Raw genomic sequence first — 16,139 nt, forward strand, 5'->3', positions numbered from 1 at the left:
TTACAGAACACTTATGACAATGAAATCATTTGGAGATTGGGAAAACCCTGATCCCGTGGTATTATTATTAAATTTTCTTATGTGCAATGTTTGAGATTAAGACTTAGAATCAGATTACAATTTTATCATATTGTGAAAATATTCATTTCGGTGCAAGGCAACAAACTGATTCAGTTTGAATAAATGCTCAACTCATCAGATTTAACAATGATGAATCAAATGTGAAAACTAGTAACTTTTATTGATAACACAACTATAGATTTCTTATAAAATCACATGGAATTGCAATATTGTGCATGAAATAACTTTTTCTTTAAGAAAATAATTTATCTGTCATAATCACAACATAGAATTTTCTTAATTACTGTAGGTATATTTTCTTGCAAGGCTCTGGCTGTCTATAAATAATGGATCCACCGATGCAACTTTAGCAGCAATAAATGAGTGAATACAGTTTAAAACTGCTGTCAAATCTTGAAATTCTAGTTCCTGGAAGGAGAGAAAGAAAAGAAAAAAAGATGAAATAAGCATATTTTATAGTCCAAAAATGTATTAAAGCAATAAATAATATTTTATTTGATATCATAATCTGGAACTCAAGTCAAATGTTCCATTATTTCATACACATATTTTCCTCTAAGTAAAAATCACTCTTTCATACTCTGATTCTAAAAACATTTGCCTTTCTCCAGTGAGAGCAAGCTATAAACAGAAATGGAGGTTTAGATTTTCCACAGAAGAGAAAACATGTCCTACAAGCTGCGTTGTCTCCTGACAGCTGCTCAGTGCTGTCTTCAGGCACTGGGCTCAGTTGAAGCACCTGCTTCCCTCTGCTGCTTTTCTAATAGTTGTTTAACTCCTGTCTGGAGAGACAAATTATATATGAGTTGCTAGCAAGGTGATGCTGGCCTAGGGATGTGCAGATTAAGGAGAACTTTCACCCGGCATTACTGCTGCCACCGACATTTAATGCAAAGTTTGAAATGAAGTGGGATGTTTTGCCTTTGGTAAAATGTAGAGGAAAGTCAAAAATATTTTGTGAAGGCTGCAGAAGTTTCTTAGGGCATTTGGAACATCCCTAGGCCTGTCACAAGATTTTGCCTCAAGCAAACTTCAGTCAATCAGAAGGCTCTACCTCAGGCAAAACACCTGATGAGTCGTGAGAGAAGCCAAAGGGGTTTTGAAAAGACGACTGGATTGTCAGCAGGGTGGGCCGATTTAAATAATAATAATAATAATAATAATAATAATATAATATAATATAATATAATATACAGTATTTATATACCGCCTTTCTTGGTCTTTATTCAAGACTTTATTCAAGGCGGTTTACACAGGCAGGCTTATTAAATCCATGCAGGGATTTTTACAAATTGAAAGAAGGTTCTCTCTTTCAAGAACCACCACATTCAAGATGTTACACTCCGATCTGGTTTAACATTCTGGCCTCCATCCTCCCACGCTCCGAGCAGATGGAACAGCTCAGCTGCAGCTTGCTGGCTGCTTCAAGGTCGCACGGTGCCGGTGGCCTCAAACTGGCGACCTTGTGGATGTTAATCTTCAGGCAAATGGAGGCTCTACCCTCTAGACCAGACCTCCTGCCCAAAGGGGTTTTAATCAGCCACCAAGAAAAATTGCATCAAGTTAAATCAAAAAATTTCAACCAGAAGCAAGGACTGATAGAAGTTAATAGCTAGGTCTGTGTTCCTTGAGAAAGAAGGTAAATGCCCACTTTCATGTACTGGTAGGGACAGTCATGAGTATTTGCAGGTCTGAGCCAATTCCAGATATCTGGTAGTTATTAGCTGTAAACTTATGAGTGACACCTGTAGTGACTTGTCAGCCCCTGGCCTTCAGTATCAAGCCATAATTGTCTATATGCAAATAGTATATGCATATGTGCAAATATTATTGTATGGTATGATGACTGATAAGGCTTTCCCCAAAGTTATCTATTTTATTTTTAAAAGCTCTTATACCATCCTTCTCTGAAATCAATACAGGTTGCTTTTATGGAGAACTCAGGAAAGAAAGCTTCAACTGGTAGTAGTAAAGTGGGCAATGCATTGCCCACAAGTTCAGTTTCTCTGTAAGGAGAGAGTAAGGGAGACTCAGATATATCTCCTATGCATGTCTACCCCAGTCCTATGCATGTCTACTCAGACACGTCCCATTATAGTCTATGGGGCATAATCCTAGGTAAGTATGGATAGCATTTCAGCCTTAGTGCATGTTCTATACTGTTGATTAGTGATGTGATTAGTGATGGACACACTGACCAGATGGGATGCATATATCCATGAAGGCATTACTTATCACCAGGCATGGTCAATGTAGCTCCTGGTAGTTTTGAAACTACTTAGAAGCTAGAACCTCTTAGCAACCTTTTCCAGCAGGTTCCAGATTGGATACTTGTGTTACCCTCCCTTTTACCAATATTCAAACCACCATGACTCTCCACTGTTTCAGGCCCAAGCTATGTTAGGATGACACAGTGCCAGTGTCTTGAAGGAATAGTCACCAGACAAAGGCCATTGATCATTTCAATGCCATCCTTCTAAATGAAGGGATAGGATAATCAGGACTTTGTCATCTTTCAGATTGTAAGGGCCTTTTTATATTACCAAGAAGAATGTCTACAGCAGTAATTATTTGGCTTTGTGTCTATGCTTTAACAGAACAGTGGTTCAGATCATACTGTCCAAGGTTGCACGATTAGAAATTGTATGAGCACATCTCGTGCCCCCCACCTGAAGTATCTTACCAGTTCTAAAATACCTTCTGATCATATGGGGACATTCATCCAAACTGTCCCTTCACAGCTGATCATAATAGGTTTGTAATACCAGAATCTGGCTTAATCTAGAGATGGCCTTGTAAACCAGTGAGCTATTTCCACTCTTCTACATGTGAGGATTCCAGACTATCTAGCTAGCACAGTTAGGGATTATGGTTATATAGATGATACCTACTCCCAATGCTGAGTGCTGGAAATGTGGGGCATAGGTTTACTCTTAAAGCAGTCATTTACATGGGCAGAAAGGAGAAGCAGTCTATTTCTGCCTGCAGATTCCATGGCCCGAATTGCAGCATCTATTTTAGAGAATTTAAATATATATTTAATTTGGGAGGATGTGTTCTCAGAATTCTTGGTTTTAAAAAGACAGCATTCACACTCCTTGGAAGCAAGGTTTCTGTTAGTGTCTATAAATGCTTTCCTAATCATATAATTACATGCTTTACTTCTGCCAAGCAACATCAATTTTCCTGCAAATCTACTAGCTATACCAATGGAAAATATATCACAGCATGAAAATCTGGTTTAGTTTATGTTCTTGTTATTGATGCAGTCTGCATGGTACCACTTCAGTGGAGATAAATGTTTTTCACTTTAAGAGGAAAAATGTCCCATGTCTAAGAAAGCACTGATTAAACACACTGGTTACATTGAAGTACATGGCCTTCCACGCAAAACAGTGTTCACAAACTGGCTTTGCAACCACCATATTTTACAAATACTGCTGCACAAAATTTCTTCACATAATATGTTTGTAACTCAAGGCTAGTTGATGGGAACCAAACTAATCAAGAAACTACTTTCCTATCAGAAAGCCTTCAGTGTTTACCTTGAAAACTTTTCCTATATTACAGCAGTGTAATCAAAACCTGTAAAATTACTTAAAATTATTGTTGTCTTGAATGCAATTCTGCCTCTTTACTGGCCCACAGCCCAATTCTAAAGTCGTACCAAAGCAGCTACTGCTGCATCCTATCACACCATGACAACTGGGGACTTTTGTCCCATTCCCCCAGGGAAATCCCTAAGCCCGCAATGGGGCTTTTCAAGTCTGCACTGGCTATTTTGCTGGCTCAGAGTTGAGAGACTCCGTGTTGGGCCAAAAGGCAGAGTTCTGCTGGTCCTGCCCCAGTTCCTGCCCCTGCCCTGCCCTCCCCCACTTTCCGCCCACCCTAGAATGACTCCCCACCCCAAGCCCTCACTGCCACCCGGAGCTCTTACCTAGTTCTGGGCAGCATCCAGTGCTGGGCTCAGTGCTGACTGGTACTGGACTGGCACTGGCACTGACTAGATGCAGGGTGTCGCTGGTGTACCTTACCGCACATTTCTGACACCTAGTGCCAGTGAGGAATTCACAAATAATGCCTAAATAGCCTCTGAAAGATTGGAAACTGCTCAGCCATACTATGATGTCCACCCAAACCATGTCTCATGTGATTGCCATAATGCAAATGATCAGCATGGCACAAGAGAGCCCTAATACAGGTGTGCATCACTTAACAACCTTTCACTTAACGACAAACCGCATATACGACCGTGGTCAAAGCACAACAATGAGGTTCTTAATGAGGCAGTCAGGTCACCCATAGCGTGCAGCGGAGTATATGTTTACACAACAGAGAGGCTCTTAATGCAAGGAAGAGGCAATCTATCTCCAGTAGTGTATGCAGCCAGCTAGGGTCTGGCAGGGAGTGTCTGTTTACATAACAAAGGCAGTAGATTGGGCTGAATGTTCACTTAGCCTAATTGCATAACAAGGGGGATCAGAGAACGTATCCCTGTCATGGTGCACACATGTATATCAGATAATCACGTAATTTATTATGTGGATTGTTGACATGGAAAGCAGAAGATTCAACACATCTCTGTGGTTTGCATTCAAAAGTGAAAGCAAAGAAAAAAAAGTTCATTGAAATAATGTAACATAAGCACAAACAGCAACAGAAAGAAAAAAAGAAAATGAAAGAAAAGAATATATATGTGCTATAGATAAGATACATAAAAATACAGAACGATTCCAGCAACTGACACTATACATGTTTTTTTCTTCAATTGTTAGCAAATTCTGACTCTCTCATAAATTATGTTTTATGTTTCTATACCAGTGGTTCTCACACATTTAGCATTGGGACCCATTTTTAGAATGAGAATCTGCCAGGACCCACCGGAAGTGTTGTCATGACCGGAAGTGACACCATCAAGCAGGAAAATTTTTACAATCCTAGGCTGGAATCCTACCCACACTTACCCAGGAGTAAGTCCCATTGACTATCATTGTTAAAAGAATATGCATAGTAGCTTGTTAAAAGTACAGACCTGTAACATTTCCACAAATGCAGTCACATACCATGGGAGCATCCAAGTCTAATATATTAAAAATAAGATATTGAAATGAATGGGGACCCACCTGAAATTGGCTCACAACCCACCTACTGGGTCCCAACTCACAGTTTGAGAAACACTGTTCTATACAGGTCTTGTCTGCCTGCCTGCCTGCCTGCATATATGAGAGAGAAAGGGGACATTTTGCCTATATGTACAGGCAGATATTATATATTTTAGTATATACAGTATATTAAGGAAGCCTCATACTTGATTGCCAAAGAGCGTTTTAAACTCAGGGTAGTTTGACAAGTAAGGGGAGGGGAGAGCAGGGTGCATGCTGTAGGTTAGTTTTCTGTAAAGATTGGGGAAGTGTCTATTTCATCCTTGACCTATTTCATGGTCAAGTTTTCTTTAACAGAAGTATCCAATGGAAACAACTTTGCCCCAAAACCAGAAATGTAAAATTTGAAGTTGATAGTGTGGAATTCTCTGAAAGCAATGAAATAGTTCAAACAGATATACTAAGGGAAAATGATTTGGTAAACTTGGCCATAGTTTTTGCTGCCAATAAATGCTGCAATATTTCTGTACTGAGCTGCTGTTGACATTCACTAGCTTATCTACTCAAGGGGAATGAAACTTGCATTATTTGATGACATTTTGTGTTTCTCATTATTGGCTACACTTTCCTATCCAGCACCATCTGCCTTTCCAGTAAATCCTTTGGTCCCTTCACAGACTCCGTCATTGCTGTATTACAAACTACATCAATAATAAATGTGGAGGTTATCAACTTTCTCCTGTGTCCTCGCAGTGATGCTGAATCCAAAGTAGGTCTTGAAAGCTACTGTCAGCCTGTCCCTGGAGCCAATCAATCATCTTTCATTTTGGGCTTCTGGCAGCATCTTAAAGCTACATGCACACATGCATTTGTACAAGCTCAAATTTTTAATGCAACTTGGGAAAATTTGAAACACCTTTGTAGAAGTCAATGAATATCTATGTAAGGATGAATGAGTTACAAGAGCTGCATGGGATCAGTGACCAGGTGAACATTTGAATCAGATAGACACAGCAATTCGGCTGTTATTATTGTGTTGCCTCCCTGGGTCAAACTGCATGCAATGTTCAGTTGAATATTCAATCCTCAAGGAATGTTGTTGGTTTTACCAATACAGCTGTAGAAAGTTGCAGTCCAGATCAGAAGCTGACATACGCGCTCGTGTGTATATGTTATCTTGTTATCTTTTTTCCTGCAAGATATTTTTCTTAACAGTATCACTCTCCTATGCTGCTTTTCTGCCGATGGAGGAAAATAAACAGATGAAAAGCAGTTCTGAGGGGGTGGCTTTGAGATGTAGAATTCATGTGATTAGGTATGTACCTTGGTATGTATGTGACTAGGTATGTATCACTTCTTGCCTAATGACATAACTTCTGGCCCTCAGAAGGCATGATGGCCCTATTTGGCCCTCTGTATGAAACAAGTTTGACACCCCTGCATTAAGTCAATAGTAGACATGGGCATGTATGTCCTAATACAACCTAAGTACATGTGCATATATACTGTGATGTCACAAGGGGGTTGCGAACTGCACCAGGTGACACCACCAGGGGGTAACACCAAAATGATTTGGGTGGCCGGCCAGCCAGTCTGGAAGCGTCATAGTGGGCCGCTGGTTTGCAAAGCTGGCCCCATTCTCGTTAGAAGATGGGAACAGAATGAAACTGGAAGGGGCAAGGCCACGAGGGTGACACCATTGGCATACTGGGTGACACCAATTCTAGTGATGCCATTGCATATACTTGTGTATGTGTGCCTTTCACTATGTGCAGTGATAGCACACAATGTGATAACTGTGCACAATATATACAGTCCTGGCACAAAATACACAGTTCCGAAATGGTTTATAGATATCTAAACCATATCTCTAAATGTTCTTTAGGGGTGTTCTTTCTTTAAAGTATTCTTTAAATTAATCAGCATTTTTATTATCACTTATTGTTGATTTTCTTTCAAGGCTGTGGTTTCTTGTCCCTAGCATCAAGTCCTTGTGCTGGCCTGCAAAACACTAGCACATAAGAGAATTATATCCTGAAATTATTGTATACCACAGTGATCAAAGCTCACTTCAGCATAGTCACAAAGAGGTGTAATAAACCTGACAGCAATATTGGATGGTTATTCATGACCCAGCTTATGGAACACAAAAGAGACAGTGCAAGGCTAGAGGCTATCAATATGATCCAGAAATCTAGGTTTCCCTGATATCAATTTAATGCTATTTCATGCGGCACCCACCTTTGTCTCAATTTGCTTGGTTTCTGTATTCTGAAAAAGCAGTTTGACTCGAGTTTTTCCATCATCAGAAGACCCTTTGAGCTGGGAGAATTTAAATCTCCAGAGGACATTCTGCAGTGAAATGGAAGATACTTAACATTTTTATGATTTACCTCACCAGAATGGATATAACACTGAACAATTTGGGCCAGAAGTAAAACAGGCAATAGAAATAAGCAATGGAGGCCTATAATTTGGAAATGTGGGGTGCAATAAAAGAAATACAATGCGAAATAGGAGTGTATACACAATATGAGTAGAACACATTTTTTTAATCACTGGCCTTCAAACACCACCATGTGGACAAACAATTTATGTAGTATTTGCTTCACACTTCCTGTGACCTTATATGAGTGTGGATTTTATTGCCAGAGTCAGGACAAGGTACCTTTGGGCAACTGCCAAATTGGGAAAATTGGACCAGGCAGCAACCAGCAGCCACTGACTGGACTGCTCCCTTTCATTCTTAGGACAGCAGCAGTAACAGCCTTGGTCTTGCTGCTGCTTACCATGTTTTTTCTCCCCATATAGCAACATGACCTCTACAACCACCTTCATGTCTGCCACCATGGCTAGGAGGGTGTCCTAATGCAGTTGCCTGACTGAGGAACCCTCAAACCTGGAGCCAGACTTCTTTTTGAGAAGTTTTAAATAAATGCAAAAACAAAAACAAACAAAAAAAAAAACCCCAAAACTCACATAAACAGTGGTTTAAATAATTTAAACCCTGGGTTTAAATAGTGCCCTGGCTTGGTAAGGATGACAGTCTCATTCGCATGGCTGTTGACAGCTCAATCCTATACATACGAGTATCTACTCAGTAGTCCCATTATTTTCTCTGGAGCTTACTCCTAAGAAGCGTGTATAGGATTTCAGCCTTAGTCTGAGGAAATGGTCCCCAAAGAAGTCTTGATGCCTAGAAGCCCCCTGAAAACATACTTGTGACAACCAAAAGTTCACTGAAGGACAAGAGTGATAAATGGGACAAGGTGGGGGGGGGAAGAGAATTTTGTATGGATTAGAACCATGTCTATGTGAACATGCTTTTGTCTCAGAGATCCTTCACAACAAATATTAAACATGGGGGAAAAGCTTATAAACCAGTCAGAACGATGCATCCCTCTATATGTTCCCATCTTTTTTCTTTAAGGTCACAAGACAGAGAACCTTGAAGTATTTTTTTTCTTCCAGTTTTGTTAAAAAAATTGTTCTTCCCATCAGTTAATCAATTTGAGCTCACCGCTGTGGTTCAGCAGTTCACAGCTTTTTCCAAAAAAAATGGATTTAGTCAGTGCAATATTTATTGAACAAGTTTTCTGATTTTGTCATTAAATATTGACAGAGGTAATGTAGATGTAATAATCTTCTCTCTCTGACTGAAAATGTATTGGCTAATTTGAGATGAGGTAAGCTTTCTCTCCTTAAATCAAATTTGCAGTTGTAAAATCTAATCTGAACTGTTTGAAAAGGTCTTACTTGATATATGTAGCCAGGTTTCCATTAGCTTTTAAACATACCTCCATTTTATATTTTTGGTACCTTTCAAAGATTTTAAAAGAAAAAAAAATTCATTTTGTACTCATTATATAACTGTGCATGCTATGTAAATAGCAGCTTGATTTACTTCTTAAAAGTTTTGAACTTAACGCACTACATATAGTCAGTGCAATTAACTGGCCAACACTGTTATTTCTAGGGATTCAATGTCTAGTAAATTAGTTCCTTTGATTATTCAGTTAAAACATTTGGATCAACTAAAAATATACCTTCAATTAAACTGCAGTCCCATCCACACTTTGCAGGGAGTAAACCCCATTCAATATTATGGGACTTTCTTCTGAGTAAACATGCATACGCTTGGGCTCTTAATTGGACAGCAGACTTTTAAATGTTTCAAGTTATCTTTAATATAAATACTGATAAAAATTTCAGGCAACAGGTGCCACTAAAAAGAAGTATGGTGTCCAGTGTGTGAGAGAATAAGAGATGCCTCTTATACAATTATGCTGAATGCAGTATTTTAAAACAGAAGAACTGTGTTCTCTTTTCTCTTTAGAACCACAATCCATGATTAACTTGGTGAAATTAATCAACTGAAGAATTAATCCACAAAAATTCACATGATTAACATTTCTTTAATAGGATGACAGCCCTTACTTAACAAGTTGACACATGAACACTGAGGAAGTCTGAAATAGCTACTGTAACAGATCCCAGCACTGGTGGAAGGGTACCAGTTATGCCCTTTCTCCAGCCCTGGGATGCCTGCATCTGATTTTTGAGCTATCAACAAAAGCAAAGTGATTTTATAGGATCAATCAAAGCCAAGTTTATTTACATATACAACTTTTGTTCTGTTTTACAACAAGAAATTGTTCAAGGTGACATACAAATAATCATAGAAATATAATGAAATAACTATAGAAAAAAAGTCAACCCAATATGCTCAGCAGAAATTGGAAAAAAAACTTCTAAAAACAATGTTTTAATTTCACAGCAAACGCTAAACATGAAACCTAATCTCCTAGAGCAGGGGTCTCCAAACTTTTTGGTCAGAGGGCCGCACGACATATCTGGTGCAGTACTGAGGGCCGGAAAAAATTTAAATATAAAATTTAAATAAATAAATTAGAAATGGAACTTAGATGAATGAATAAATGAATGAGTGGGCTCATTCACTCAGCCTCTCAGGCCCTCAGAACACCTTCCAGATGCAATCAGAGCACAGCTCTGGTCATGTTCAGTCGAGTGGGCCAGAAGCTTTCAGGGGACAAGAGGCCGGATAGAGGCTCACTGCGGGCTGCATCTGGCCCCCAGGCTGGGGTTTAGAGACCCCTATCCTAGAGCAGTGGTTCTCAAATGTTTAGCACTGGAACCCACTTTTTAGAATGAGAATCTGTCAGGACCCACTGAAATGATATCATGACTGGAAGTGACATCATCAAGCAGGACAATTTTTAACAATCCTAGGCTGCAATCCTACTCACATTTACCCAGGAGTAAGTCCCATTGACTATCATTGTTAAAAGAATATACATAGTGGCCTATTAAAAGTACAGACCTGTAACATTTTCCCAAATGCAGTCACATACCATGGGAGCATCAAGTCTAAAATATTAAAAATAAAATATTGAGATGAATGGGGACCCACCTGAAATTGGCTTGTGACCCACCTAGTGGGTCCCAACCCCCAGTTTGAGAAACACTGTCCTAGAGGGATTAACACTTTGGTGAGTATGAGTCTGATATGACTGGAAAATTTCCTTTGTCTTTGTTTCCTCTTCCCCCTCCCACCCCATCCTAGCTGCAATTGGCTGTGAAAATAGAAACTGACAGAATGAAGCAGATCCAAGCAGGTCAAAACACCAAAGTGGAATGCTGCTGGATTGGGGCTGATTGTGTTCAGATTAATGTCTAACAGAACTGAATAGGCTCTGTCCATAATGTTACAGCACTGATTTAGAAATGAATGAGCAATGCTACCACTAAAGAATAAACTCCAAGCCCAAACCCCTTGATCCAGATCAGAACAGTTCATGGTCTACCATAACAAATACTGCTAAGATATTTAGAAGCACTAAAAAGGCAACCTTTTCCTCATTGCAAACACTTCTGAGCCTTTATAAGTATTTGAATCAACTACTTGCAAAGTCTTGAGTTTTTGTGAGCATTTGCTTGGAACATGCACAAAAGTTTAACCCCATTTTTAACCCCCTTATGTTTTCAAATGAACGAATGAACGAATGAAACCTGGCGCTGCTTTGTCGCTTCCTGCTGCTCCACTACTTGATCCAATTACCAGAAGTTAAAAATATCTCTAAAATGAGATGTTCTGACATAACTTTTAAAAAACGGGGTGTGCCGCAGCTTCTCTTAACAAGAATGACATCTCTCTGAGCTGCAGATTATTATGGGACGGGATTCACTTTCCAACTAGCCTTCATCAGCCAAGAGAGCAAAAGTCAAGAAGCAAGTTGCTGGATACACCTCTGCAGGAACTCACCACAAGCAACAATAACTGAAATGGATCTCACAAAACAAAAGAAGCAGACGCATTAGATGCTTCCATGAAAGGCACCAGGCTAGTAATGGTACCTCTAAATGAAAACAGATGGAAATGTTTTTATCCGAGAAATGCCCTGCAACCTTATGGCAGTGGACTGTCAAGTGTTAGCCTGGCTAATGAAGCCTGGCTTCATTAGCCTGGCTATCACAAGCCCATCGCCACCCAAAACAGCTCCTCTGGGTGGCACTCCACCATCAAAGCATTGTTTGGGATGCCATTGCTGTCACTGAGCAGGTTTTCAATTTGGCTCTAAGCTTTTTGATTGGATTCCTCCCAAGTGTTCCACCAGCAGAAAAGGCATCACAATCTTTCTGTTTTCCAAAGATACCTGTAGAAATGTTTCATAACAGAAAATACATGTACAGTTTTGTTTTCAGCTTCTTCCTACCTTGGTTTTCGTGTCAAAGCAGGTGAATCCCAGAGCAAAGTCTAAGGTGAGATACAAGCTCTCTCCTTGCCAGCTACATGTATAGGTTTTAGACTGGAAAATAATAAAGAAAAAAAATATATATATATAAAAGATTTTTTTGGTTTTGTTTTCTATGGTAATACCTTTCTAAAGTGTTAGTGGCTAACACAGGCTTATGTAGCATCAAACTAGAATAGTAATCCAATGCTCACTTACTTAGTAAGTCCTGCTGAAATGAATGACCTTTCCTTCCAAGTAAGCATGGTGAGGAATGAGTATAAAAATGTATACTTGTGACAAGATGAAAAATGTTAGATCCTCAATATAAAGCTTTGCAAAGTAACTAAAAATGGACGGAATTGGCTGTGCCCCACTTCAGATATTTGGCCTATACCAGTGTCTCTCAACCAGTGGCACTTGTACCACTGGTGGTGCTTGAGGTGGTGTCTGGAGGTACACACAGGATTCTCATACCCCCACCATCTAACTATCAATGATTGTGAGCATGCAGTTTACGTAAATGCATTGCTATATTTAAAAAACATTTTTTTAAAACATTGCACTTTATGCTATGAAGCACAACTGCAACACCAGCTCAGGAAAATGGTTGCCAGAAGGTAAGTGAACAAAATTGTAAACAGGCACTGTCTCAGGAACCAACCATAGTAAGAGCCCAAACCTAATGGGCAGCCCAATCCTGAGCTGCCCAGGGTGCCCCAGCTTGGCGGCATCGTGAGGGCTGCTTCCGAATCCAGTGCCTCCCGCGCTACTGCGGACGGCACTTCAGGAGTAGGGGACGTTCTTTCCCTTCCCCCAGGTAAGGGAGGCAGCCCCGCAATAGGGATACTCTCTTTAGTGGCAACCAAAAGGTCACCGCTAAAGTAAAGGTGCTCGTGGAAGGCACGCAGCCTTCACGAGCGCCTAGGATCCTGCGGAGTAGAGCTCTGCGGGTCCTCCTCCCGCCCGCCTCCGGCACACCCCTCCCCGAATCACGCCGGCCTTCCCGCCCCCCTCCCTGCGTCATGCTGGCCTCCCCCCTCCCCGGAATGCCCTGTCCCCGTTTGCCATTCCGCAGCCCCGCAGTGTCATCCACCACCAGGCTGTGGAAGTTCCACTGCCGCCCTGTGCTAGCCCGGCGCTAGCCCAGCTCCAGTTGGCGCTGAGCTAGCACCGGTGATAGCTCGGCGGTAAGCCCCATGAACGTGCCTTATGGCATGTTTGTGACTGTTCTCAGTGGCGCAGGGTTGTGCCGCAAGGTTCAGGATCGGGCTGCCCGTCCGTTGCTCTGTCGTGCTTATGAAAATGAAATGACGGTAGAGAAGAAAAAGGTGGAACAGAACGGCCTGCAAAGCAATCACTATATGAACTCAGCTTTAGAAAACCAGAGTTGGATGGAAGAAACCAAGTGGGAAAGCCATCCATTTCATGTCGTTTGCAAATAATGAAAAATTCCCTGTAAAAGATTGCACAATGTGTTCCAATGTTGCCATTTAAACATTAGTTTGCAAGATAATCTGGAAAACAGAGCTAACTAGGACATGACAACAAGATGTAATGGTATAAATATTATTTTCCTTTCGCACTGTCAAGAGTAGCATATTGCATTACATTGATGAGTAGCATGTATTCCCTGCGCCAACTCCAACTGTCGCAAATGTGCCATAAGACATGTTTACACCTACTCAGGAGCTGGCTGGGCTGGCACAGAGTCCTGTGCTAACTCAGCTGTGCTGGATCTGACCCCTGCAGTGGCCAGCACAGGCAAGTGTGTGCGGGGTGGTGTGGGGGGCAGGAGGGTGGTGGGAGGCCAGTGTGCAGGCAGGGATGGGTGTTTCTGGGCAGGGGAAGGTGGAACAGAGAAAGGATTGGGCCTGGGAGAGGAGTGGGACTGGTGGTGCTGATGCCCATGTCACATTCTAACTCCTGTCCTTGGCAGCCCTACACAGCCATCCTGGATTTGCGTCAGCTGTATAGCTCCACAGAGGTGGCTGGGGCTTTACTTGGGGTAAGTGGAAAAATATCCCCTTACCCCAAGGTGACCTCCAGCCTACTTCTAAGCTGCTTTGATTCAGTCATGTGACCTGACTGCAACAGCACAGTTTAGGATTGGACTGTGACTTGTAGCATAAACAAAAGAGAACTTAGAGCCTTGAAAAAAATGAATTCCAACCATTAAATAAATGTTGTCACATATACTTTGCTTCCACAAAAAAATGTGATTCGGAATCCAAGCTCTTTCCAGCCTTTTTGACAAGAGTGAATCTTATTAGGTGAATCCTGTGATTACCCAATTTGTACATCATACCATTTGTGTGGTGGCGGTGGACACATTCCCTCAACCAGGGCTCTTCTCCATCAAGGATAATTCTTTCCAATCAGGATGAATATCGGAACTAGGCTAGGTCAGCCACGCTGGTTTAAATTCTAAGATTGCGTCTAACAAGCTTCATAAGCTCCATTCTTTGTGATGACTGCCTCATAGCAATTGCTGCCCTTTTATCTTCCTACTTTCCTCTAAACTTTTCCACATTTTAATCTAGCATCTGTTTCTTTGCTCTCTTGTTAAACTAGATGTCAAAGCAGCTTGAATGACAATTGGAGAGTTAATTATGTAGCTCAGATCTCTTGTTTTGCCTCTACAAATGTTAATTTGCTGCCATCTTAAGACTGGATGAAAATGTTTAAGGCACAGTGAAGCTCTTTTTATGTTTAAACAAAACCATTTAAGTTCCACATTTTAGGGACTCCAGGATTAGATTCACTGGGGCTTAATACTCAGAGTATTATACCAACAAGAAGTTGATTCAGAATGCAAATATGCTGACAGTTACTCATTTTGATCAATTGTCAACAACCTACTAATATATATTACTTAAAAACATTATTTTAAAAACTGTGAAATATTTCATAATTTGCAGAAACATGGATTTTCTTAGGGAATCATACTAAACTAGTTTATGACATTGGAATGCTATTGAAGCAGTAATTTGCCTTTTGAAATAGTATATAAAGGGGTTTTTCACAATAAAATCTTCATTGAGAGACATGGCTTGCCGAAGATCTCCTAGCACCTGAGGTGGTGTGCCAAATCATGTCCCCCCTTACTTGGTGATGTGCCTTACTGTGCTCTTCCAATCCAAGGAATGAGAGGATGAAGAGAAGTGGTAGTGAATGGGGGGTCAGAGATGTGTACCCCTGCCAATCTGCTGCCTGAGGTAACTGCCTCAGTTGACCTCATGGATAGGCACATCTTTGGTGGGTATTCTCAAAGGTTAGTCAGCACAACAACACTCAAAACCTTCCTTCTCTGTCAGGAGAAATCAGACTATAAATGCTGGTAGCGAACTGATTGCTGGCCACCAAAGATGCAGGTGAAATGTTAGGAGCAGACATTTTAACTAAACTGTGGTCTTTAATCCAGGATACTTTTAACTGCAACAACAGAGATACTGGCCACGAAAGCCTTAGATTGTATGTCAACAGTGTGCTTGTTTTTCATTCAGTACCGAACAGCTGGATTGCCTCCCACCTGCCCCAGATCAGAGGAGGAATGTGGCATGTGGAGGGAGGAGGTTAACCCTCTGCCCTTGCCACAGTTCCAGGTAGAATGGACACTATTCCAGAACTGCTACCTGCTTCCAATGATAATTTTTTCCCAGTGCAAACAGCAGCTGTGGGGAGTGGGGATACAATTTTGATTTGGACCATGGCGGGATAAGAATCGGGCCTCTACCATGAACCCTCTACCAAGAACTCAATCTATCATGCTGTAGTCTGAACCCAGCTGACTTGAAAAATAAAATAAAAGAACATCAGCCCCAATTTGCATCATCCCTCCATGTGCTCCCAGTAAGCTCACAGAGCATCTTGAGGCCCAGGTACCCCACTGTGGGAAAACTGCTATAACATTTCTGTCCTTTCAAATTGCTTCTGATGTTCTTCACTGCTGATTTTCCATCTTTTCACACAAAGCCTCATTATGCCTATTAGAAGCAGCTTTACAAGTAAGCCTGCCTGATCACAGGGCAAATCAATTTCAAACTCAGCCTCTATGATCTTTATTTGTGTTGATTTCCTGCATCTTGCTAAAATTAACACATGGCAAAAACCTACCCTGTAAGCCTATTTCAATTTTTCTCTGAAATGGTAATGAGTATGAGCAGTAATATACAACTCAGCACCCTCCATTGCCGGTCTAAAC

The 16,139-nt window shown here is 41.0% G+C and overlaps 1 protein-coding gene across 2 annotated transcripts in view; it reads right to left on the reverse strand.

Moving 5' to 3' along the window:
• Positions 1–357: 357 nt before the first annotated feature.
• SNTG2 (syntrophin gamma 2) overlaps positions 358–16,139 on the reverse strand; it is a 272,584-nt gene continuing 256,802 nt past the window's right edge. For both annotated transcript variants that reach the window (XM_066640310.1, XM_066640309.1), the window contains exons 15-17: positions 11,918–12,010; positions 7,425–7,535; positions 358–489 (exon numbers count right to left, since the gene is read on the reverse strand). In XM_066640310.1, the coding sequence (XP_066496407.1) occupies positions 358–489; positions 7,425–7,535; positions 11,918–12,010 (336 nt within the window). The remainder of the gene's footprint in view (positions 490–7,424; positions 7,536–11,917; positions 12,011–16,139) is intronic.

The sequence above is a fragment of the Tiliqua scincoides genome, chromosome 1, assembly GCF_035046505.1.
Source record: "Tiliqua scincoides isolate rTilSci1 chromosome 1, rTilSci1.hap2, whole genome shotgun sequence".
Lineage (NCBI taxonomy): Eukaryota > Metazoa > Chordata > Lepidosauria > Squamata > Scincidae > Tiliqua > Tiliqua scincoides.